A 27,039-nucleotide genomic window follows, 5' to 3' on the forward strand; every position below is an offset into this window, starting at 1 on the left:
AGAATGTTCAAATTAATAAATTAAATTAAGTAACCGGTACTTTCCCATACCATGAAGATTTTTGAATGCATTCTTGACAACCGTATTCGCGAAATCGTTGAAATAACTGTGAATCAAACTGGATTTGTGAAAAACTGCGGAACTACTCATGGAGAAACACCCTCTTTACATTGCATTTCTTGATCTAAAGAAAGCGTTTGACGTGTGCCATATGAACTCATCTGGTATGCTTTACGACAACACTTCGTGCCAGAAGAACTCGTGCCCTGAGTTCAATTGCTCTACCACGATCCGAAAAGTAAAGTTCAAAGTATGGTGGGTGTATCAAAACCGCTTCGTGTCTCAATTGGTGTTCATCAAGGAAACGCTCTGCCATCACTCCTCTTTATTCTTGTTATGGACACTGTCACACGGGACATCCAACGTCCAGCGCCATATACGCTATATATATGCAACTGATGTTTTCCTATCATCTGATAGAAAAATGATCTCGAGCAACTTGTCCAAAAATGGAATGATCGCCTCATGCAACACGGTCTCAGATTGAATCTAAACAAAACCGAATTTTTGACGACCGATCCCCATGAAACAGGCACAATCACTGACAACGGCAGTGATCTGCCCAGAACTGAGCGATTTAAATACCCCGGGTCAACGCTATCAGCCAATGGAGAACTGCGTTATGAAATTGCTTCACGCATTAACGCAACCTAGATGAAATGGCGTTCCACAACTGGTGTTCTTTGTGAACGACGTATCAACGAACGTCTTAAATCTAAAATTTACCGCAATGTTATCCGTCCTGTCGCTCTCTATGGTTCTGAGTGTTGGCCGACTATAAAAGACAATGAACGGCGTCTTGCGGTAATGGAGACCAAGATGTTGCGTTGGATTAGTGACGTGACACGTTTTGATCACACCCGAAATGAGGATATTCGCGATGGTTATGGGGTTGCACAGATCGTGGAAAAACTGCGAGAGAGGCGTCTTCGATGGTATGGTCACGCAATTCGCGCTAACGAGAACTCACTTGCCAAGATTGGACTGAACATCGAAATCGATGGTAAACGACCAAAAGGCAACAACGGTGGCTTGATACGCTGGATGGGGATTTAAAAGCCTCGAGATTGCACCCAGATCAGGCATTCGATAGATCCAAATAGCGATCACGACGAGCTGACCCCGCTTGTGAGCGAGACAAAGACTGAAGAAAAAGAAGTTTTTAATATTGCATGATTCCGTTTTATTATATTATTTGATACTTAATACAATAATTAACTTTTCGTACTATTATATAAGGATCTTTTTAAATTAGTACTTAATTATAACATTTATTTTCTACAGTTGATCGTCAACGTCGAAAACATATGAATAAATAAGGTTACTACTTAGGACTTAACTGCAGGTTGTAAAAATTACAGAAGAAACAAACAGTAAATAAGGAGAAAACTTAGAGAACAGATACAAAAAAAAACGTCTCTACAGTTTTCAAATCATAACCAAATGGATAAAGACTAAATGTAGAAAATTTACACAATTTCTGTTAATGATAGAAGTAGTATTCCTTAGCTAGTTCCTTCCTACTTCTAAATTATTTAACAAAAACTACTCAACAGCTTTACAATATTCTTTGTGTTTTCAAATCTTTCATACTTTCAACTCTGCGCTGGTGACTTTCAAATGCAAAAGCTCCACATGATATTCATATTTCTGGACGATCCATTATGCTCTGATAACGTCATACATCTTTTATCTATATTATGAGAAGTTAATTTGGTCGTGTTTCAAGATACGTGCACTGAATATAGTATAACATGTACAATTCATCTTGCGTGCTAATTTCCTTTGAATTTGGTAGATAAGAGTACGATTGAAGACTAGAATAGGCGTGTATATGTGTGTGTTACAGGCAAAAGTTGAATTTTCAATTAGAAAGCAAGGCTCACTACTTAATTATCAAAGATTTATGCGTTGTATAGTTTCTTTAATGAAATTTGCAAAAATTTAGAATAGGTGCGTGTTGAATATGATACTAACATTCTGAAGGAAGAATCTTTGAGCCGTGCATCTTCTACAAATTAAGATAGTACTTTATTTTTTTACGGTGTATATGTACGTGGTGTTTGAGATTTTATTGGGGGCTAGATCTGTGTGTATGATAGTTCGCTTAACGCTTTGTTTCAATCTAAGCTTTTATATTCAAGATTGAAATAAATGCAAGCTAGTTTATTTTGTCCTGGTTTCGGCTGCAACTTCGCGATGATTTTCGATTTGCCGGCCCCAAATAAGCCGCAGGTGTCCATCCCTCCACATTAGTATCTGTAAATATATGAAATGTTGAGTATTTTTATAAAAGATAAATTCAACACAGTTCTAGAAACTCCAAATATTTTCTAGAAAATTTGCATTTTTTTTCCCCTGATCTTTTGATAAATGGAGCGAGAAGATATTTTCAAGAAGTTCTTTCTGTTTAAAATATTTTAATCTTTAGCGATTAATATGTGCAGCTAAAAATGTTCAAACATTTAATATTTCCTAATTGAATGCGCTCTATCCTAAATGAATTTGTTCTACCCGTTTTCGACAGGGAAATTTGAATATCCGGCCCTGCAATTTTCAACAAATAGGCGGCTACTATACCAGGTGTACAAGCTTAAATCCGCTGTTTGCCCATAGATGGCTTCAGTAAACGTATCAAGCTGCTATGCGCCATATTTTTTTTGTTAGTTCGACATTTGTCAACAATTGTCAGTGCATATCATCAGCAATTTCATCCAAAACATATTTTTTCTCTTCAATAATCATGACCAGTTTTGTTCCAAGAAAGAAGCATTTGCGGGAGGCTCTGCTTTTTTGCTTCAATTTGAAGAAATCAGCCACTGAATTGCATCGAATGCTTGTGGAGACCTACGGCGACAATGCTCTATCGGAACCAACGTGCCGAGACTGGTTCCATCCGTTCAGAGATAGCGACTTCGATCTGAGCGACAAGGAGCGTAAAAATCAGCCCGGGAAAGTTAAGGACCACGAATTGGAGGCTCTTTTGGACGAGAATGATACTCAAACGCAGAAAATGCTCGCCAAGCAATTAGGTGTCTCTCAACAAGCTGCTTCCATGCGTCTACGTACAATGGGTAAGGTTCAAAAGATCGGAAAATGGGTGCCGTATGAATTTAACGATAGGCAGATGGAGCGGCGCCAAAACACATGCGAAATTTTGCTTGCCAGACACAAAAAAAAAATGTTTTTGCACCGGATTGTGACTGGCGACAAAAAATTGATTTATTTTGAGAATCCTAAACGAAAAAACTTGTGGGCTGCAAGACCAAATCGCTTTGGACGGAAGACGATGCTGTGCGTTTGGTGGGATCAGCGGCGTATTCTCTACTATGAACCGTTGAAATCTGGTGAAACTGTCGATGCTTACCGTTATCACCAACAACTCATCAAATTGCATCGTGCTTTGAATGAAAACCGGCCGGAATATCAACAAAGACATGAAAAGCTGATTTTCCTCCATGATAATGCTCCGTCGCACATGTCGGGAAAAGTTCGAAACTACTTAGAAATGCTCAACTGGGAGATACTACCCCACCCCGCTTATTCACCAGACCTGGCCCCATCCGACTATCATCTGGCACCCATAAATTACCCGAAAGGTGGAAAAAATATGTAGATAGCAAGTGCCAGCATTTTGAATAAAGTTTTCTTTGGTTCCTATAAAAAAAACAGTTTTTCTTGAAAAAAAAAACAACAGCGGATTCAAGCTTATACACCTACGAAAAGGAATCGGCTAAAAAAGGCAGTCAAGAAACCTGGAGAGAAGACCATCGGGCATGAACCTCGGTGCAAACGGAGAGAATGTTTTGACGAAGAGTGCCAACAGACAATCGATGAGAAAAACGCTGCATATAAACAATAGCAGGAGCGAACCACAATGGCAAAAAAATAAATGGAAACAAATACAAATTAAGGCCTACCGCAGACAAAGTCTGTAGAAAGAAGATACGAAGGCGTATATGTAACCTACCAGTACTATAGGATTGAAGAGTCATTTTAGGAGGCATAATTTGAGCAGCAATTAACCTACACAATGACGAAATCTATGAGCGATACCATGACCGTCCGGTTGTGGATAAAATCCGGCTCAATAGGTTACGGTGGGCGGGTCACTTAATCCGTATGGATGAGGATGATCCCACCCGGAAAGTCTATAAGGGCAATACCTATGGTAGAAAAAGAAGACGAGGCAGACCCTGCCTAAGATGGAGCGATGGCGTAGGTCAGGACGCCAGACAGCTTTTAGGGATATCGAATTGGTGGACCTCGGCGCAAAACCGGGATGTCTGGAGTTCCTTATTAAAGCAGGCCTAGACCGGATACAGGTTGTTGCGCCGTTGATGATGATGATAATTTGAGATCCACTTACAACTAGAGAAAAGATTCACAGTAGAATACCAGCCACAAACTAAATTTTGAGAGGATGCAGCAGGGACATGGAGCAAATAAAAGTAGTCCTACTTAATGCCACAACACAATCTCCGTACTTCGAAGGAGCATAGGCCAAACAGGTACCTCTCCCACTAGTTTTTCTAGTTGGAATCAATAGCTCTGCACTCTATTAACTCAACCCGCCAAAAGCCTTCGAAAATCCGCTCGACCAAAGAAAAAAGAAAGTGCCTCAAGAGGGGGTTCTTTCCCCCACAAATAAATTCGCTGGACAGATTCATCAAGCACCACCTCACCTCTGATCTGTGGAGCAGCGTGGCCGAAAGCGGACTACAGATGTTGTTCGGTCCTGGCGATCCCTAGGCAACAATCAGGTAATCAAATGTCATGACCTTTTTGACATGTGATATTTTAAATAAAAATGGGTCCCGTGATAAATCCTGGTGTTTTGGTTGTGGCCTCGAAAGCAAACGTCAGAGTGCAACCTGGACTGGCCCAAAGTCAAAAAGGACGAAAAAACTTGTCTTCCCTCTTGGTAAAAAAATAATGCAAAATTCTACAAAAAAGTAATGGATCGGGCTCCAAAAGGATCTTTGATTTCGTTCGAATTTTCAAGGGTTCAAAGAATGGTTCCTCCTACAAACATCATCTAGAGAAGCTCGTTATATAACCTACGGAACCATCAATCCTCATGTTGGGGGTCAAAAATTCTTTAGAGGATTCTTCTGTCGAGTTTCCAATTTTTCTTGCTAAGATCCCAGGTCTCTGAGAAATACATGAGGACTGGCAAGATCATTGTTGATTGATCATTGATTTGTGTCTTTGTGATTTAGTCCAGTCCCTTATTAGGCCGTTTAGCTTTTTTGGGATTGAAATTTTCGGTGGCATCAATCCACCTCGAGACTTCACGTCTCTATTAGAGTAGTTAACCCTGGATGGGTTTAGTTTTGTTGCTTATTGAGTCAAGGTACGTGATAAAATCTCTGTGTCCTGACAGGGAGATAATATTTGAGAACCAAAACCCCGGCCCTCATCTCGCCGAATTGATAGCATCTGGGTTAGCTTCAGCACGTGCTGTCCGGTTCCATATGTTTTTTCGTGCAGTCGGTGTTCACGACTGGTAAACCTGTTAGGGGAGTTTGTTGGTTGACAGCCTTGGTGACCGTGTTGGTACCAAGGTGATGCAAAGCCTGACCCTCACCGTAACAGAGTTGGCACCCAACGTGGGGCTACAATTATTACGTAGCACACTTCTCGGATTTACATCAGCATCACAGACCACTTTTTCCAGGGCACGGCTAAAATGGATGCATTATAGTATCTCCTTGTCTTAGGCAGTTATTGATGTTGTATGATATCGAGAGCGATCCTGTTGCTTTTATTTAGCCTTGCGCATTGGGCAGGGTCAACTGAGTCAGTCTTATCAATTTGGACAGGATACCGAATTTTGTGTACAGTTTTACCCTGACTATGCTATCCTAGGTGGCTTGAAGTCGATGAAAAGATGGTGCAACTGATGGCCATATTCCAGCAGTTTTTTCTATTTCTTGCCGTATAGAGGAAATCTGATTTGTTGATGATTTGCCTTGAGGGAAGCCTCATTGGTATGGACCAATGATGTTCTTGGCGTTCGGGGCTGTCAAGCAAGGTAGCGGCACTCAGCAACGTGATACTTCTATATCCAGCCATTGCTGAAAAAAATGTTTATGACTAATGGATGGACGAACAGGCAAACGGACTGTTGGAAAGTTGTAAGATCTGTCATCAGACGTGATCCTAGGTAACGCAATCGTTGCGCATAGGAATCATGAAGAAGATCATATCCTGGAGCTGAACCCCGAAGGCTTCCGTAGGTAAGTCAAAACATTATTGGGAAAGAATTTCACAGTGCTTGATCAAAACTATGAAATCCCCATCTATGATGAATCAAGGATCCAGACGCGGTCACATCTAAGGTACAAATTTGCATTTCCTTAGTCATCATCATCATCAACGGCGCAACAATTGGTATCCGGTCTAGGTCTGCCTTAGTAAGGAACTCCAAACACTCCGGTTTTGCGCAGAGGTCCACCAATTTGATATACGCCATCGCTTCATCTCAGGCAGGCCCGATTTTACCCATAACCAGACGGTCGTGGCTAGTAGGCGTCTTGAATCCTTCTGTGGAATCGGAAACGGGTTCATGGCTATGATATTAAAAAAAGGAAGAGGAACGGCTGAGGGAACTATACTGGGCAAACCTACCAGGAACAGAGCAGTCCAGGGTGCTTATTGGGGGACAGGAACGCAAGCGGACAAAAGACTATCTAAACCCCACCAAGAAGAACCTCCGAATCATAGTGGGAACTCTCACTAATCACTGCCGACTAAACTACCAAAAAGCGAATCTAGAGATATCTATAGACACTACTGGTTCTGTGCGGATTGCGTCGAAACCTCTATATACGTTCTGGGACAGTGTCCGGCATTTGTGTAAAGTAGTTCGAGGCACCTGGGAGAATACTTAATACCAGGTCCAAAATTGAAATATTTGGAAGTAGAGAATATACTAAAATTCCTAACGATTACAGGTTTGCGTGAGATACTAATAGGTACACTATAACCAGTGAAAAGAGCACAATAGTTCTTTAAGGACGCCGTTAATAGAATGATAATAACAAATCAATCATAACGATCAAATCAGTTTAAGCAAGAAAAATCGTTCGAATCTATGCTCTTGACGTTCATTTTTGTTTACGTAAAAAGGTAATTCCTCAGAAACTAATACGCTAAGCTTAAAAAGTGGAGGCGTATGGTGAAAACTTCAATATCATTTCGCGATTTAAGGCAGTAACAAACAATTAAAAGGAATGATCAAAATAGGAAAGGAAATCTAAACTAATTAGAACACCACGATTGGAAGCTACACGGCGTTGATGTCGTTTCAATATCCTAAAGTGAACGGAAATGGAACCAAATGTTTGGAAACACGCTGCTCCCACAGCAGAAGTGAGGCAGCGTCTGATGAGTTGCCTCTGCCCTGGACGAAACCGTCAGTCAACTTTTTTGGTCTTTTTTTGAAAACTTGGGTGTTTAACCCGAAAGAGGAGTCCATGGACTACAAAAGAGGAAGTAAGTTGTTTCGCAAGTGGTCCGGTCCGTCACCAAGTGGGTGCGGACTCAGGACTCCCAGCATCCTCAACAAAATATGCATATTACCCAGTTTGCTCATATACCATACCTACATGGACCTTAAGGAGAGAATGAAAACCTCTAATACAATAAATTTAAATAACCTCATGAGCTGGCTACGGTACGATTAATTGAGCAATGATCAAAAAGATAATATTTAGATGGAATGCATGATGTCAGATCAGTCCATGAAGTCAAGAATGTGACAGGACATCAAAGCTAACGCCACCGCCACCGTAGGTCCGAGCTGATGACGGAAATTTTTGCTGAGGACAGAAGATTTGAAATGCATTTTTAGGGCCATGACTATTTTTATTACAGCGAATCGTAAGGGGAGCGTTTTATAGGAGAACTGAATACGGATTGCTTTGGATGTGGAGCGTGGACCCTCAATACAGATGGGTTGACACTTTAACATTTCTATGACAAGGAAAGTATCGCGGAAGGGGTAGTTGTCCCGAGGCAATTTACAAGGAAGTTGTAGATGTATATGGAATTTAAAACTGCAGTAAGTGGAGTCAATTCTGGGGAGAAAGCGCTACAGAGTGAGAAATTAACCTAATACGGACCAGTCATGAAAGAAAGGAAAAAGTAATGTGTGCAAGTTTAGGATAGAGCGTTTTCAATCGGACCTTAATATAAAAGGAAAGATTTTGAATTCTGAAAAGAAATAAATTTGATATAAATATAATCTAAGAAAGAAAAAAGTCTATAATGAGTAAATCATGAAATTTTGTTCTAAATGGATCATAAATATTTAGATATCACTATCGCTTTCCCCCAAAAAAATATACTCTAGGAGTGCTAATGCTAAATTGTTGATCATGATGTATTTAAAATGAATTTAATAGCTACTTAATCTAATCTTAAAAGGACCACATCAACCTGTAGCAATTTTGAAAGTTATTTGAAAAATATTAAATGAATGCAAATTAGCAGTAGCGAGCAATAGTCACTAGCATTTATTAAAAACTTTAAAATTTCCACCTGGAAAACGAGAGTCGATGTTCAGTTCTGTTTTGTTTTTAAGACTAAATAATTTAGCATTCAATACTTCGAAAATGGCATAAATCCCATGAAATTCAGCTTAATACTAATGATATACTTAAAAATATTATTACCTAATACTCTTACAAACCACCAGCCGGCGCACCCAATCTTAAGAAGTTCAACGGTTTCACCTTCTTTCATTGAAACTTCAGAATGACCAACTGCGCAGTAATCCGCTAAAGCAATAAATCTACTGCCCTGCAGAATGAAATGAGGATTTCGTTTGTTATTAAAATGCAATCTAGGATGGTATCGAATAGCACGAGAGTTAGTACCAAGCATATTATTACAACGTGCTGATAGCTTAATTATTACCATGTGAGTATGTGCAGTGTGTGTGTGTTAAAATTTACTTGTATTTAAGTGCTAGTATACTGTTACCATATATCACCTTCGTTATTTCTTGTTAGTGGGTTAATGATATTTAATACTATACAATCCTTTAATAATGACACTGCTGTGACGTTTGTTGCTTACTTATCACTTCCTACTGAAACTTCGTTAGTCTAGCTCTAAATTATAACAAAAAAGAATAGATATGAATCGACAGGAAGACCAAGCAAAAGCTTAGAGAAGCATCAAAAGATAGCCAGGCGCAATATCAGACTAAGATTATCCAAAGTAGATACATCGATTTTACAAATTGATACGACGAAAGCACAATCAACAGAGTACATCTCGGGAACTCTTGTTTGGCAACTTTCACTTGAAAAATGTAAAGAAATCGTTGTTCAGTCTCTTATAGTCCTTATCTCTCAATTAAGGATATGCTTCTCTGCCGGAAAGTCTGTCTGTATTAAAAAATTTGCCATAGTCGTATTTTTTGCTAATTCATTTCACCATAATTCTCTACTTCAGCGAGTACGAACCTCGTCTTTCGCGGGTTGGAATGTGATCGATGATCCTTGATTTATCCGACCCCACATATTTATTCTAATAGTCGCCAAGAATACAATTTTGATAGCGTGAATAAATAAAGACATAATGGTCGAGCCATTATTTAGGATTTTTTGTTTTTAGAAGGTACGTTTCCACTGAGAACGCATAGAACAGTCGAATAGAATGTGGAAGGAAGTCTGGTCCTCTTCATTACAAAGTCTGCATTTTGGATCTTCATTGTAGATCCCGATAGTGTGTTGATATTTTCGTAGACGACAGTGGTTGATTATTAGACTTAGTACTGCCCTCAGTTTTGTTTGCTGGTGGCGGTGGTCAAAGGGTAGTATATGTCCCAGGGCGAAACGTGGATTGGTACCCATGATGGAGCATTAAACCTGGGAAACGCCTGCTGAACAAACACCAACAGCTCTACTACCAAAAGCTACAGACGGAGAAGGATGAGTCAACCGCGCCCAAAAACTGGATAAATTGTACCGACTGGTCCTCCAGGTTGGGGGTTGGGTAGGGTTGACAATCCTACACGGAAAACTAGCGTTGCGAAGCCACAACAGGAGCCTCGGAATGGATGGATTTTACAACGACAAACCCCCAAACGAAAAAGAAATAACGATTTGCGCATTTTCTCATGGAATGGGCGCTCTCTTTACAGGGATGGAGCTGCTGAGCAGCTAGCCGATACCCTGTCCCAATATAAGGCGGATGTAACAGCATCGCAGAAGATGAGTGGCTACACCATATATTATAGCGCCAACCCAGTAGACAATATGCTCGGAGTAGGTTTCTTAGCCAGCTAAAAAATGAAACCTTCTTTTATTAGCTTTGAAAACATAAGCGAACGGCTATGCACTCTGCACTTGCGAGGCAAATTGCAGAGTCGGAGAAAGATACTTTCTACGAGGCAGTAGAACGAACCCTTGAAGCCTGTCCCAGATATGATATCAAAAACATACTTGGGGATTTTAACAGCAAAGTTGGGACGGAGCCCGTATTCAGAAGATACGTTGGCTCCCATAGCTTCCATCAAAATACAAATGATAACGGACTGCGGATTATTCAGTGTGCAGTGTCACACGAAATATTTTTTGGAAGTACCTGGTTTGCGCGGAAAGCGTTCCACAAACAAGCGCGAGCCTCTCCAGACGGGACCACTTTCAACCAAATTGACCACGTGCTGATCGAACGCCGCCACCTCTCAGCCTTGATGAATGTCAGAACATATAGGGGACCAATATAGACTCGGATCACTGAAGCCATCCACAACACAGTTCTCCGCAACACCTATAAGAGCGAAATGGATGTCGCAATGGCCGCAGACAACAGAGACCCTGGAGATGAAGCATCAACAAATGATCTTCACAATCACCGCACCAGGCCCGAAGGCGAAAGTTTTACCAATCATCCTTATACATCTCGATGCTCATCCTGCCGAGACAAAGAGGGAAATCTGATTTCCGACAGAATCGGCATATTGGAGTGATGGGTTGAGTACTTTGATAAACTACTGAACACCCAGAACATCGGTGAGTTGGAGGTCCCGCCAACTGAAGACGACGGAGAAATACTACCACTACCAAGTATAGAAGAAACGCTCCGTACAATTCATCGTCTTAAAAATCATAAGTCGCCAGAAGCCGGTGGAATTACAGCCGAATAGGTTAAATAGTGAGGCGACCAATTACACCAAGTGGTTCCTTAAGTTATGCTCAAGGTATGGGACAGCGAATCTACGCCTGACGACTGGCAACGAGGCACTATCTGTCTCATACATAAAAAGGGAGATATCACACAGTGCAGCAATTATAGAGGTATCACTTTGCTGAGTACCATCTATAAGATATTCTCCGCTATCTTGATAGGCCGGATAGCCCCATACGCTCAGAACATCATTGGCCCATACCAAAGAGGCTTCACTCCGGGCACATCAGCAACAGATCAGATTTTCTTTCTGCGGCAAGCGAAGGAAAAACTGTTGAAATATGGACATTAGTTGCACCATCTTTTCATCGATTTTAAAGCCGCCGATGATAGCATAGCCAGGGTAAAACTGTACACGGCCATGAGAGAATTCGGTATCCCGACGAAATTGATAAGACTGACTAGGCTGACCATCGACCAATGTGCGAGGCCAGATAAAAGCAGCAGTATCACTCTCAAGGCCATTCGACATCAACAACGGTCTACGACAAGGGGATGCCCTATCATGTGTCCTCTTTAACCTGGGCTTGGAGAAAGTGATCCGTGATGCTGAGGTTAATGCGGAGGGTTCGATCCTCTTTAAGTTCACCCAACTACTGACATATGCTGACGATATCGGCATCTTAGGAAGAACGTACAAACTACCTTTATCCAGATCGAGCAGGCGGCGCGAGATCTTGGGCTGCACATCAATGAAGGCAAGACAAAATATATGGTGGCAACGTCAGCACCGAAGACGAACCAACCAACAACATCAAACCGCACAGGCCAAACAGGAAGAATAAGGATAGGAGATTACAACTTTGAGACCGTTGACAATTTCTCCTATCTATGGTCGAAAATCACAACCGATAACAGTTACGATGATGAAATCCGCGCACGGTTGTTGTCAGCCAACAGAGCAGAGCCTATTTCAGCTTACAAAAACTGTTCCGCTAGAAACGTCTCACCATGGGGTCAAAGCTCTTACTGTGCAAGACTATGATCTTGCCAGTCCTCATGTATTCCTCGGAAACTTGGGTTCTTAGCAAGAAAAATTGCGAACTCTTGGGCGCGTTCGAGAGAAGAATCCTCCGAGGAATAGATGAGGACTGGCAAGACTATTGTCTTATACAGTAACAACTTTGACCCTATGGTGAGAAGTTTCGCTTCACGGATCACTTTTTCCAAGCTAGGTCTTAGACCGTTTTTATGGTGAAAAGTCTCCTGAGTGATCATGCTGCTTTTATCTTTTTTTTGTACATTGATCAGAGTTAGACTAGTCAGTCTTACCAATTTATTCGGGATGCCGAATTCTCTCATGGCCGAGGAAAGTTGTACCTGTAGGCACCATATAATCGTTGGCCTTAACGATATATTGCAACAGGTTTCCCACGACTCGCGAAAAAATCTGGTCCGTTGATGCTTTGGGCATATGGGGCTCTCCTCTAGTAAGATAACGAAGAAAATCTTATAGTAGGTACTCAGCAATGACGGTCGGGTTGGCACTTTTCTGGATCGCAAGCTTCATCCGGGTGAAATCATCGTCCAGTTTATAAAGTCAACGTTTGTGTCTTTTCTCATATACAGTTTGTTTAACAAGAACTACATAATTTGTCCAATCGTTGCCATTATTTGTTATAGCTTCACACCTTCGCGTACTCCTATGGTAAAGACCGCCATATTTTCCTAATTTGATAATACAGTTGCTTCTCCGTGAATACTGGCATTCCTCTTAATTGTATTTTAACGTAGAACCACACATTTTCTATTGATTTTTGATAAATTATGCACATTCTTTCAGCATTTAAAACACCGGTGAACACAAAAAGACAATCAAATCCACTTTGGCTGAAGCATCCCCAAGCATGCACTTTTACGTTGAAGTAACCTATTATGCTTACTTGTCCAAGTTTTCGGCAGAGAAGACCATGCCCAGAAAGAACATTCATCTTCGAAAATAACATTGTTCCAATCTCGATCTAAATTTTCTTTTGCCCAGTTGGGTCGTTTTTTAACGTGCTTTTCAGATAAAGAAGCAAGTGGACCGAAAAGATATATCATTTTTACGCATGCGACTGCGGATTGTATTTAAAGATATATTTATTCCCTTTTTACGCAGTTTCAATTGAGCAGTAGTTACGCAGTGAAAGGCCTGGAGTATCTTGAAAGAGTCGAATGATCGCTCTATCCTCCTGTTCAGTTGTTATGCGGCTTGATCCCCTCTCCGGCAAGTAGCTCACGTTTCCAACCTCTAAAAATTATTTTACTCATTTGATGAGCTGATTTACATGTTAGATTCGGTCGTTTAGAGTGGTGAACAAGAAGTATTGCTTCGTATTGTTTCAAATATTTTTCACTCATTGTAAAAATAAACAAAGCACTGCTATCAAAAATGCTGAACACCACTAGAAGTTATATTGCACATTAGGGGAGGAGTCAAAGATTACGACAAAAAAAAATGGCGGTCACGTTCTTGTTGAACAGATTATACTTATACGTTCAGGGCAATCTTAACGAGCAAGTTGTTAGTGCGGGATGATGATGATATATCATTGAAAGTAACTTGCTGGCAACTTCTTCATGGTGAGTATAACGCCATATCTACCGCGAATGTCCCCATTTCAGAAGTGAGGGTAAACAGAGCAAACGATGCTGTGGTAGGCGCTTGTTCGAGCACTACTTCATACAGGTTGCATGAAATAATTTGACAGTGCATTTTTGGCTGTAAGCACCGATCTGTACTGTACTGCACTTAAATTGTTCAGTTTTCCCTCAATGATAGTAATAGTCCCTGTTTCAGTGAGAATGGTCGTCAAAAACCCTGATTTGCTCGGATTCATGCACTGTGCTGTGTGAGACGAGCATTACACTTTTGTACGATTGTTCGAGATGTTTTTACTATGAGACATTAAGAAAATATCATTTGCATAGAGCAAAGTGTGATGCCCTGGATGTTGAATGCCCCACGTGACAGTGTCCATAAAAAGAATAAAGAGGGGTGGGATGGTACTCCCTTGGTGAATACTGACAACACCGTTTAACACATTCTAATGAACATAATGTACCAGTGTTCGAACTTGTTTTGTAATCCGAAACTGGGTACTACTGGATGAATAATTAACTCACACAGCATATTTGCGTATCCACTCGGTGAAGTTTTTCGTTTTCCTTATGATTCAATTCCATGCCGTGTTTTTGATTATACATAAGAGAGCGAAATACGTCTATCGAAAGCTTTCGGTCACGCCGAGGTGGCTGCGTCGGACGACACAACCTTATTAAAATCAGTTCAGAAACTGTGACACCTATTGACACTCAATTCGATAGAAACTTTGGAACTGTGAACCCCCACGAAAGCGATGAATTACATTGCAGCACATTGAACTTAAGGGGGGTCCCATACAAGTAAAAGATGGGTGCAACTTTTTTTTTTCACCGAATATAATCATGTTCGGTATCAAATGAAATGTCTCGATTAATACTTCCCAAAGCAAATACTAGTTTAGACATTGGTTGACATCATTCTTCATATATACCTGGGTCATAGCTACATTTATGAACAAGGAAGATCTTGTTCACCTGTATGATGTTTTATTCAGTGTTTTTTTAGGGAGCTCCAATTTCGTGTAAACGGTTTCGTGATGCACCGAACCTGCCACGACCGTACCATGAGGAAATGAATGAATAGCCTGCAGGTTGACCCCTCTAAGTTTTGTATAAGACGATTGAGGTTGGATTCAGGGGAAATGTGATTGCATACAAACGGATGATGCGTGCAATTGCGTATACCAGAAGAGGGCCATGTATGGAAAATAGGTTAAGGCTTAGTTAGACTACGATTCTAACATTATGTCGCCTACATTTGTACGTTAATTCATTTGCACGTAAATTTCGAGTCACTCCTTCGAATTTGGAACCACGAAATCCCCCTTCTACATTCATCGTATTCGAGTATTATCTCGTCCCTAATCTGAGGAAATTACTCCCACCGAAAACTAACTTAAAACCAGGTCAGGATATTCAGTTTAGATTTGACTATTAGACACAACGTTTAGAAAATATAGTTTCATCAACCTTTTCTTAATTCATGACTAACGAATTGCTATTTTCCCCTTTAATCAAATCATACACGAATTTAAAATATGTATGAGACTCTGCAAAAGAAATTGTGCCGAACAAAAGCATCCCACTGTGAAGGAAATTTAGTATTTAATTAATTAATTTATCAAATTTTTGAAGAATCTCACACGTTGATGTTTGAGGCTCATTGAACCGCCTTGATGCGCAGGATCAGCTCAACGGCATTTCCAAATTTCGAACATTATTACAAATTGAGTTAGTGTTTATTCGTTCGTTCAGTAATATCCGAAATATATGCTGCCCTTAGAAAAAATCCCACATCGAACTTTGTGTTAATCGTAATAAGGAGAGGAGCTCGAGTGGACTGATATTAAGTGAAAACATGATGGCAACAAGACTGTTAACCTCAATCATATGAGAAGAGCCTTATTAGAAACTGCGCAAATGTTCTGCTTAAGAAACACAGGACAGTCCAATTAAATCATATCTAAAGATATATGGTGATAAGTAAAGTGCTCACGGAGAAAAAGATAAATGCTTTTTCTCACTGTGTTAAAGGCAAAAAAACTCTCTTTGACTAGTAATGATCAAAACACAACAATTACGATTGAATAACGTACTCGGAAAACTTTGGTCGTTCATATTAAGTATGACACGGACCAGGAATTTTTCTTGCAATATAGTATTCCCTGCCTTACTATGAAGTTAAGAGCACAAAACGTGCAATATAAGGATGACATATTTGGAATTTGGATCTAAAATCGGAAATCGTTGCTTGAATGTGAAAAAAATGAACGGAATAAGATTACCCAGGAGGGTAGTTTTAAGTTAAGGGGGTCATTCCGTGTGTCGGATCCGCAAAATCGAATCTTTTTGTCGCATCAATTGTATCTAGATATAGTGTAGAATATATGGGCAAGTGATTTTTTGATATTGGGAGGCGTTCGAAAATCATAGTGTTAAACACGTGATAAGTCATATGCCAAATTTATGTCGATCGCCGTAATAAAGCTCGTATTTATCGGTCCTAATGACATTCGAATGACTTCAATAAAAAGAAAGGAGTTGAAGTCAAGGTTGCACATGCATTTCTTGAAGAAACCTAAGGTTTATGGACTAGGTATAGCAGATTACTGGCCAGTTAAGGTTTTATGGTTGAAAATCGCATTCTACTTTTTAAATGCGTTTTTCTCGAAAGTGCATGTTGAAAATCGGCTGCCACCATAGCCCAAAATCTATCCAACGAAATTCTTTGGAATTTTCACGACTTATTCAGAACATATTTCTACGGTCCGCAAACTAGGATAATTACGATTCATTCAATAGTTTTTTTTATTAATTGAAGAAGCCGTGAAAAACACCAAAATTCAGAACCACCAAAAATGTAGCTTTTCATATTTTTTAATAATCCTAGTTTGCGGACTGTAGTTAAGTCTGTACGTTTAAATGCGGTTTACTTTTTTCTTTAATATGATCGCAGCGTCCTCTAGCGTGACAGCAAAAAAACACCTTTTTTTGGAGATGGGTGTATAAATTGCTCTGTATTTAAATAACGAACTATGCGATCGGGCTGGAAAAATTATTATGCACGCTCAAGATATTAATAAATCTATGGTGAAAAATTTGGATTTGTATCTTTATCCCGTTCTTCACAAAAAAGTTCTAAAAAAAGCCAAAAAAAAGCAGCCTTCACACGGAGTGACCCCCTTAAGTTCGGATCACCACTTATCGGATGCTAGACGAATAGTGAACGTTGCATGTTGATATCAAACTATGGTATTGTGTATGAAAAATATTGATATAAAATAATTCTCTTGTTCACCACCATCTTTCGCTTGATTTTGAAACATATATGAACCTTATTTCGCATCCAACCCGTATAAATTGTTTGGGAATATCGCTGAAACCAACTACTTTCCTTGAACAAACGTCATAGCATTTCTTCTACTTTTGGCATAAAAACAAAATCGTGTATATCGACAAATCAAAATTAGTAAAGTGTCCTTGTATGTGTGCATGTGTAAAAAAATCAAACGCCTATTTGCAAACAAACACAAGAAAACAAACTCATAACAATACTAGAAACTGAAAAAAACTTACGGAAGAAATAGGAATTCGCTTCTCCAGCAGACAACAACGTATTACAATCGTGTCTACTTTTTACATTTACTCATCATTGATTTAAAAAGCGACATAAAAAATTTGAGTTCGTTATCAGAACTGCTTTTGTGTGAATTTCGTGAATTTCTCATAGATTTATCTTCCTCCTTTTAGTAGTAGAATATTCAATTGAAATTTTCGATATATAGTGATCAGAATTTTCTTTTTGATTTTGGACTCGTTTTATTTGGTTACTTTTGGCAACGGAAATATATTTGATTTTTTTATCCAATTTTGGTTATTCGACGGAAACATAAAAAGTAGAATTTGATTTTGTTGTACGGGTGCACGAACCACCATCTACAGCCCACTGTGCAAGGAAGTTTAGGACCGTCTGAATGTTTCATTTCCATTAGGATATGGGTTTAGTTATTTATTGGTCGTTATGGTTTAGTTGGCATAGTTGATTGTTATGGTTTTTGTTATTATATTTTTTTGTCATTGGAGAGCATAAGTAGTCAGTCCGTAATACGATTTTGAATTTTTATGTGTAGGTGTTCGTGGAGGTTTTTGTTGCCAAAAAATATAAAAAAATGGTAAAATGAATAAATTTGAATAAAATATTTGGAATTAAATGAAAAGTAAGTTTTCAATGAACGAAACCACAACCAAAAATGAATGAATCATTTGTTGTAGGAATTATTAACGAAATCGAAGCTTCAAAGTCAGTAAAACTTGGCAACTTACCGGCGTACTGCTATCTTCAATGATCGATAGTTCATCTTCACTATTTGAGTAGTCGGAGCTCCAGCCACCAGCATCCTGGCTATCTCGTTCTGATGAAAGTGACCCCATTCCAGGAGTGGATGGCGCACCATCATCGCTTCCATTTGAATGGCGATTAATATCACTTGTATCGCAACTCATTGCTCTCTGAGTTGTCATTATTGCAGCGCAAGGTGTGTCCCAAGAAGTTGTGTGCCGAAGTGGTTTATGGTTGAGTCCGTACTGTTTTATATTTTCACCCTTGAGTTCTTCAAGTTGATTCAGTAGGACCTTCTTTATTTCGGTCACCCATTTGTTTTTAATCTCAATACTAGGCGCTTGGATAGTGTGAACTTCTTGACGACCTTGCAGCCACACTTCGAAGCGTTTTGGATCGCCGCGAACTGATTCAGTTAAACCAATTTGGGACATCTGTAAATTGAATGGATAGCGTTCAATATTCAATCAGGGGAAATAATAAGATTATCACTTACATTCACATGGTGTTTATATTGGTACGTGCTTTTATTATGTCCAGTTTTTGATCCTTGTTTACAGAGCAACATCACTTTCTGATATAAGAATATATGCCTCTGTTGGGTCTTCAACCTTAGTCTAATATCCTTTTTACTTTCTGTCCAAACTTGAAATGAATCTTGTAATAACAATTCACCCTGCTGTGATAGATCAGACTGAAAAAGGTAAAGAAAAAATACTCATCAACCACCAATTCATATAAATATTCATATTTCAACTTACTGGGAATCCTGTTATCGCAATTTGATGCATCGAGTCGTTAACACATTTCAATACAATTAACATACAATCGAGAGCTTTTTGTAATTCTTTGGTGCATGTTCCGCTATCGCTAAATCTTAATAGATCCTTAAGAAGTAATTGATATTTTGTGATTCGTTGTACTGGCTTCAGGAGATAAGCTGCAAGTGGAAGTTTATGTCCGAGACGTTTTTGGCATTCTTGCAGGAAAAGATGGGCATCGACAAGGGTCTCTCGTAATCGTTCCGAGCGCGGGATATTTTGGCAATAGAATGAATATAGCCGATAAAATGTGTCACGCTGAAATAGATTAAAATAATTGTTTAATTTTATTTCTGGAATTCAGAGCGTTACAATTTATAACTAAGTGCTTACATTCCTTGGTATATTAATTGTTGTGTTACTAAAAAACTGAGGGACACTTGCCGCGGAGTAGCAAGCCAAGTGTATAATACAAACAATCCAAATCAAACTAAACTAATTTAGTAGTGGGCGGTCTCTAAAATCAAATTAGATCTGCTTTTGAATAACAAAGGCGAATTTTTATTCTGATATTTAAAGATTCACTCGTTTCCTTTTGATTTAACAAGATATATACATCTTGTATGCACAAACAACAACAAAAATAAAATCCGGGCGCCCTGCTAAATAGCACACTCAACCTAACTTTGCTGAAGTCTCCACTCCAAATCTTCCGAACTAACTTCGACCCTTTGAAGAATTATCTGCATTCTCTCCCCTGCACGCGCATATGTCATCATAAGCTGGTTTTCATTTGATGCTCAGATGTAAACAGCTATGGAGGTACCATTTAAAAAGTTATGAGGCGGAGATTCCTACCTCATTCAGATAGTCAGAAGTAAGCATTTTCATAGCCATGAGTCGTGGCTTGTGCTAACAACCCAGCTTTTACTAGCAATTAGAAAATTATTTGTGGAAATTGTGTCTGTAGGTCTTTGACAGCACCAGATTTGTTTAGTGAGCTAACATTCCGAGGCTGTTAATCCTACATAATGTTTGATTTTTTGGTGGATGACGGGTTGTAGGCTCATCGCTCCGAACCTCCAATCAGGTCAATTGAGTTAAACTCCCCTGATGAAAGAGTTTGATCAGGTACGATGCAGTAAGGTGAAGTTATTCCAACTAAACTGGGCGTCCACCTCTACTTTTACCTCATTTTTCTTGATCACTGTTTTTTACAGAGGATTATATTAAATATGTTGCCTCAAATCCTGTTCATTTACCTGGGTTTATATTTACATAACTTGGCGGAATGACGAATCTAGTTACGATATTAAAAGCCAGCTGCCTTCACAGGATAGCAAAGCTCCTCGTATTCAAAACAATAATAAGACCATGGACCCTAACACAGACTGCCGAAAAGCTGGTCAATACTTGCGGAAGGAGGGTCCTGAGGAGAATAATAGGAGCCAAACGAGAGGGGAACCAACTGCGAATCAGATACAACCATGAGTAGTACTAAACATTTGACGACCTTGTAGTCTCGAAATGCAAGTGTAATGAAAAGGCTGCGCGAGAAATGCCGTTTTTACTGTTCGTCAAGCTATCGACGTTTGGGGCCAAACTTTAACTTTGTATAGATGCGGGAGGCGGTCACTTTGAACAAAATTGCTAAATATTTTGTTTTTCTGAATTAATTTCGAAGAACTTGCTCTTCTGGTGCGTGAAGAATAAAAATTTGTTTGATTGGTAGATGTTAGGAAGGTCGCGGTTCAAATCTGTGGAATTTGTATCGTGATTTGACGTCGGATACCAGTCGACCCAACTCTGAATGAATACCTGAGTCAAATCAGGGTAATAATGTCGGGCGAGCGCAATCCTCTCACATAGACCAGTAGCTTACTAAAAACTATAATACAATTTTTATTTTACAGTGTAGATATATATTTCGGGAGCAACTTACCCCCTTCATCAGTACAAGCTAGGTAGCTTTGTACTGATGAATGAAATATACACTGTAAAATAAAAATTGTAGTTTGGAGTAAGCTACTGGTCTATCAATTTCAGGTTTAACTACAAATAGAAGACACTCTAACCTTTTAGGTGTGATCTGGTTTTCTTGATCGCGGCAACTGAAATAGCGTCTATGCGTGTGATCAAGCCGATTATTGTTTCCTCCAGCTCATTTGAAAGAGGAGGAAGTCACCATAGTCTGAATATTCGTGAGACACATATAGTAGGTGTCTCAGGTCGTAGGTGGGGTAAACTCGTGCTAGTAGTATTTCTGTTAAGCCAGGTAGGTACCCTGCTAAGGTAATGATTCGTCAGTTGAAAATAAAAAATTAAAAAATTAAAAGTATTCCCTGTTTGCTGTAAAAGTTTCCTGAAAGGCGAAAAAGTTAGCCACCTGCACATCTCGAATGACCTCCATGCCTCGGAGGCGTACTGACATTTCGGCTACGACCACTTGTCTTCCATGATCATCGATGACGGTTTCAAGGCTCTATAGATTTCGCATTTACGCGGAATAATTTGGTAGGGCTTTGGAAAGTACTCCTCCCCCTCTTGTAGCACTGTATTTTTGTACTATCGAAAGCCTGCCAGAAGTAAGCGTGTTGGATTAAGGTTCGCCCTCATGTTGTTGCTTCAACATGTAATGGGAAAGCACGATTTTTGGGACGCTAATGACAATGCTGAGAGGTTTTCCACTGACTCGGTATTGGCGCATATTGTTCAAGTACAGTTAGGTTTCAATGGACCGAAAATGAACATATAATTACATCGACCACATTGCGGTTAGTATTAGATTAAGGAATCGTCTTTTAGATTTGCACAGCAAAAGAGGCGCTGACATCGGCCTTGAGCAAGGTTATCGTTGCATGGTTGCTTGCCTTTGCTTGGGTATTATTTTCGTATCTAGTACAGTGCCGGAAAGCTTTAGCTGTCAAGCTCAACACGGTCCGCTTCCGTGATCTATATATCGGTCGGTAGTGGGAGATCGAATGACAAATATCTTCAACTCCTCAGCAGCGAATATCAAGGAGCGCTGAGTCACGATCAAAGTCCCATTTTTTCTAATGTAAAACAGGTGTGTCTCGAAGGGACGCCATAATAACATGGAAGCGGAAACGTGAAAGCGGATCGAAGAGCAATCAGAACTAAAGGTTTCTATTCGCGCTATGAGTGGGGATGAACGTGAGGCGCCTTAACCGCGATACATGAACGAATATCGGGAAGTATAGCGTAGTGTGTGTAACAAATAAGCATTTATTATTGCGTTCATCAGGGAAGCGAAGACTGCCGTGAATAATATTGACTTCAGTACCATATACCGCATCACTAGAGAACTTGACCTATTCAATAACTCTGCCATCTTTGGCTAAGCGATACCGGATTGGATATGATACTTTAACGAGCTCAAGAGCTTTTCCCATGGCTTGGGCGTAAATCAGAGTAGAAGGCTTCCGCAAAGGGTTAAATGTGGATTCTATATTTGGCTAAACCCGCAATAGACTGGTAGATATACATCTATTACTACGATTACGATACGACTGATTGTGACTAGAAACAGCAGACATTGAAAACACTGTGAAGTATAAAGTGATAAGCTTATACAGGAAACCTCTATTTACCGGATACTCTCGATGTACGTCATTTTGTCCGTTATTCGGAGGCTTCCGTTAAATTGAAGTATGTTGAAAAACAAACTGTATAAATAAGGAGAGTGCAAAGACGAATATAAATATTTACGACCAAACGGGATTCGAACAAAGGCCAACCAAATCCAGTTTCTGACGATCAAACAATCTAGCCATCGCACCGTCAAGACAATACTGCTCCCATCATCAGATAGGAAGGATTTACGGCAATTTTCCAATAATTGGCTTTCTCCTCCACCAGAGGAAATAAAAGATGTAAAAGAGGAGCTGCTTCTTCCTTCACAAAAGCTTCATCGAGGTACCTTTTTAACGACATCAAAATTCTAGTTGGAGGCTTCAATGAAGTAATTGGAAAACAGGATGCCAATAGACGAATACCCGGATAACACAGTCTCATCGACTTCAACAAAAGCAATAATGCAATTATGAGTTCAACATGCTTTTCACATCCCAAAATCCGTTCTCTAGTGATGAGTATTGCTAACGGAAAAAGATTCAATAAAATTAATCACAGAATCATCGAGAAAATGGCTGTATTGAATATTATGAACGTGAAGACTCTCCGCAGTGGCAAGTATGATACTGATCACTATCTTGCAAGAGCAAAATATATGTCGATTGTACATAGCTAATTACATCAAAAGTAATTAGACTTCGAATCTGAAGTTGGAAAATCGAATAAAAGCAAGTGAAGACAAAATACATCTTCGTACAAAAACACAGGCTGGCCCAGAGGAGTTAGAAACTTATGACAAAACTATTAAGACTACCATCAGAGATACCGCCAAGTAGCTGTTAGGATATCCAGAAGGGAGAAAACAGATTAAATGGTTTGATGATGAATGAAAAGAACCCTTGCAAAGAAATCCAGGCGAAAATTGTACTCTGATACCAGCCATCATCCAAATACAAGCAGCTCTCTCAGCGCTACAAATGAGCAAGGCGCTTGGAGTCGATGAAATGAATTCGGTTTTTGTCGAAATTGAATTTACAAAATTGAAGACTATCTATGTTGCAACAACCAGAGGAAAATCTCCTTGTTGTGTACATCCTTCAAAATCGTGATGAAAATCATTGAACGAAAGTGCAGCCTGAGCAAATTATCGGAGCCAATTTCAAAATCGGACAATCCAAAGTTGACTAGGTACTTGCAATTAAATAGATATTGCAATCAATGTTGAGAATGCAGTATCGGTTGTAATCTATCTATTGGTGGATTTCTGTCAAACCTACGATACTGTAACGATTTTTATTATATGTTTTTTAAGCCAGTTCCACCAAAACTCGTGCGGTTAATAAAGACCACAATGGATAATACTCAGTACTAAGTGTCAATGCAATTCAAGTTAGCTCAGCAAGAAGATGGCCTTCTCCCCACTCTCCCCAACAAAATCCCTCAATGCAAGTAGTACGCTGCTAGAAATGTCAGCGCAAGTAGTAGATAATGCGAATGACGTCGATATAATTGGCAAATTGCTCTGTACGATTGAAAGAGATCTATTAAGAATTGATAGAGGCAGTGAAAGGGAAGGCTGAATTAAAATACAACGCTGAGAGGAAACAAATGACGCACATAGTCAAACTTTCTGAGAATACCGAACTGGAGGATCTGTCAGCAGATTTCAAGGGTTGAAAACAATGTATCAAAGAAGCCTTTGTCCGAATTGGGTGTAAGTAAGTAGGTTCCTATGAGATAACAAAGAAATGTCAGCACATAGTGTAACGGATGGAATCATAATCTGGCAGATCTACGATAGAGGACATGTTAACTATTCAATACGGCAATGAGGACAGGTCGTCAGGAAGAGTATAACCAAACAACTATGCATAACAAAGAGATCCGCAAAGACAAAAAGGATTCATGGTGCAGATTCTGTGAGGAAGTGAACTCTAGCCTCTAGAAACCGTATTTTATCAGCTGGTATCGAAGACTGATGTCGAGACAAACAACAAATCTACCGCTATCAGAGTTCTGATAGATATAGCAAGCACGTTCGATAACTTTATTTTGTGTCAATGGTACAAGCTGTCGCGAAATATGGTTTAGAAGACATTATAGGGAGACTTCTACAATCGTTGGTGGGAGGTAAGTTATCTCATGTACATCTGTATGGTAAGACTGTGTTAGACTCCATATGCCGGATATGTCTACAAGGGAGAATCTCATCACCTCTAATATAGAAATTTATAGTGGGCCAGCTGCTGCTCTTATGGAATAGAGCGCCGTATCAAGTCTACAGGCATGATGATGACATGAAACGTACTGGGAGGCAGTCTTAGTGGATAGAAATCCAATATATCTATGTTCTAGGCAGTTATGTATTCTTGAGATTTCTAGTTCTATAAAAATAATTTCCTAGTAATAACATTGTCGCAGGACATTGCTAGGCTGACCAAAATCAGCACTGGCAATGGATTTAACGGAACTACGACATTTCCAGTAAAACATTAAAAGCTAAAACTCTAGACACACTGAGAAAGAAATTTTATTGTATGTATAACGAAAGGTGCTCCAAGTGTGTCAAAACGCAACAACGCCAGAAACTGGCCGTTTTCACTCAATCTCCTCTTTGAGGATGAGCTCAAAGTGTTCCTTGCTTGTAGAAGGGAATAAATATTAAAATCAGTGGGTTAACAACTTGTAAATTTCGAAGCAAACTTGCAATCGAAACATCAAGGCTCCAACAAGTATAGCTATAACCTTTCATTATTGAACACAGACAACGCTCCAGGATAACCATATCATCCCCAGAGAGCTCACTATTTCAATTTAAAGAAAAATTCTGACAATATTGACTGGACACTCTGGGCCCTACCAAGTGAGATGAATGAATCCTAAAAGTGCACTCCTTCTTCCTGTGGCATTATGCTTTTATACTCTGATAAACTCAGCCGTAATAAACCCCAATTAGTCGAACTGACAATGAAGTGATGTGACTAAAGAAGATTCGTCCTTGTTTTGCAATTCCTGCAGGGGACAATTAAATCGCGGGCTATGTCATGCAATGGAACCCATTATCCCAGGATAGCCGACTAATTTGTCGCCCTAGAACTATTATACGTACGCTAAATGCAGACTTCTCGGAAAATCGTGGGATGAGCTGAAACACATTGCTATGAAATGACAGCAATGTGTCGTCAATATTGGAAAATAAAACGAAACTAATATCTGCAAGCAACTGGTCCCTCAAACCTTGGATGATGAAATAGACGGACAACGATTACAACAAAATTCGGAAACTCCAGTGGACAGGTCATGTAAAGTGTATGGATTACAGGATAACTCCTCGGCGACCACTCATAATCAAGACAGCGGACAGATGTCAGAATACTGTTCACTTTTTGAGATTGAATGATCGACAGAGAAAAGTGAAGGTAGACACTCGGGAAGCTAGAAATCTGGCATACGATTGTAGCGGCATAGAAGAAGGAGAAGCAATGGAATATCTTCTATTGGGAAGGTGTTTTGGTAAACTTTCACAATAAAATCGTAATTCAAAAAAACTTGTCAAAATGAAACATTTGAAGTTTGAGAAAAATGGTATTCTGTATTAAAAATTAGGCTGATGATTAATGCTTTTCAACGTTCAGCTGCAGTAGTGCTTCTTCCCCAATCAAAGTTAGATCCAATTAATCCAACAGTGATAACAAATATTAAACTTACGAGGGCTGATGACATAATCAACAACTTATTAACAAATTGCTGCTAGAGTACACAAAAAATGGATCTAATGCGCGAAGATTTGAATTCAGTTATATGACATATGAAAGGACAATGTTGAGAAAATTTTAATCCTTTAAAAAGTAGGATGAAAACAGTAAAATAAAAAGAAAAAGGAAAGTGCGCATACAATTCAAGTAATAGACGCACGAAAATTATTTCCAAAGCTACTTACCCTCTGTACAAAACACAATGCGACCAACTCCGTTGTCGAAATACAATTTTCCAAGTCTTTTAGAAACACTTCACTGTGAAATTTGTACAATTCATGTAAATTTCCAAACAAAATGTCTTCCTTTCCTTGCAGACTAGGTGGCACAAGCGAGGCCATTTCTTCGGAAACCATTTGATCTCGATACCCCTGGAAGGAAATAAAAAAAAATGTTATAAATCCGAACATCACAAATATAATAAACATTAAATATGCAACTACATACATAAATTTTGTAAATGCTCTTATCCAAATTATTATCCAAAATTGTACCGAATTTACGACTAATGTACTCCTCAACTGAGGGATAACCTTTTGACAGAACAAAATGTTGCAGAAACTTCTGGTAACTCTCTTCATTGTACTTTGGTTCTAACATGATAGCTTCCTTATTTCTTGTCATTGGGATTTCTTTGATGCTTTTTGCGAAAAACGTATCACAAAAACGGAAGATTTGTTCGTAACATTTGTGATTCCAAACCAGTTGGCCAATTGGTTTCCTATTTGGTTTCGAACTT

General features: G+C 39.4%; 1 protein-coding gene across 9 annotated transcripts in view; it reads right to left on the reverse strand.

The window, feature by feature from the left end:
* Window positions 1-1,219: 1,219 nt before the first annotated feature.
* LOC119647714 (guanine nucleotide exchange factor DBS) overlaps window positions 1,220-27,039 on the reverse strand; it is a 302,166-nt gene continuing 276,346 nt past the window's right edge. For 7 of the 9 annotated variants that reach the window (XM_038048815.1, XM_038048844.1, XM_038048825.1 and 4 more), the window contains 6 exons: window positions 26,486-26,671; window positions 18,952-19,269; window positions 18,687-18,884; window positions 18,175-18,624; window positions 8,742-8,868; window positions 1,220-2,319 (listed from right to left, as the gene is read on the reverse strand). In XM_038048815.1, coding sequence (XP_037904743.1) covers window positions 2,222-2,319; window positions 8,742-8,868; window positions 18,175-18,624; window positions 18,687-18,884; window positions 18,952-19,269; window positions 26,486-26,671 — 1,377 coding nt within the window. In that variant the 3' untranslated portion in view covers window positions 1,220-2,221. Of the gene's footprint in view, window positions 2,320-8,735; window positions 8,869-17,427; window positions 17,822-18,174; window positions 18,625-18,686; window positions 18,885-18,951; window positions 19,270-26,485; window positions 26,672-27,039 lie in introns of those variants that run through there. The other 2 variants (XR_005248929.1, XM_038048835.1) reach the window with 2 other exon arrangements.

Source organism: Hermetia illucens, chromosome 1, assembly GCF_905115235.1.
Source record: "Hermetia illucens chromosome 1, iHerIll2.2.curated.20191125, whole genome shotgun sequence".
NCBI classification, from domain to species: domain Eukaryota; kingdom Metazoa; phylum Arthropoda; class Insecta; order Diptera; family Stratiomyidae; genus Hermetia; species Hermetia illucens.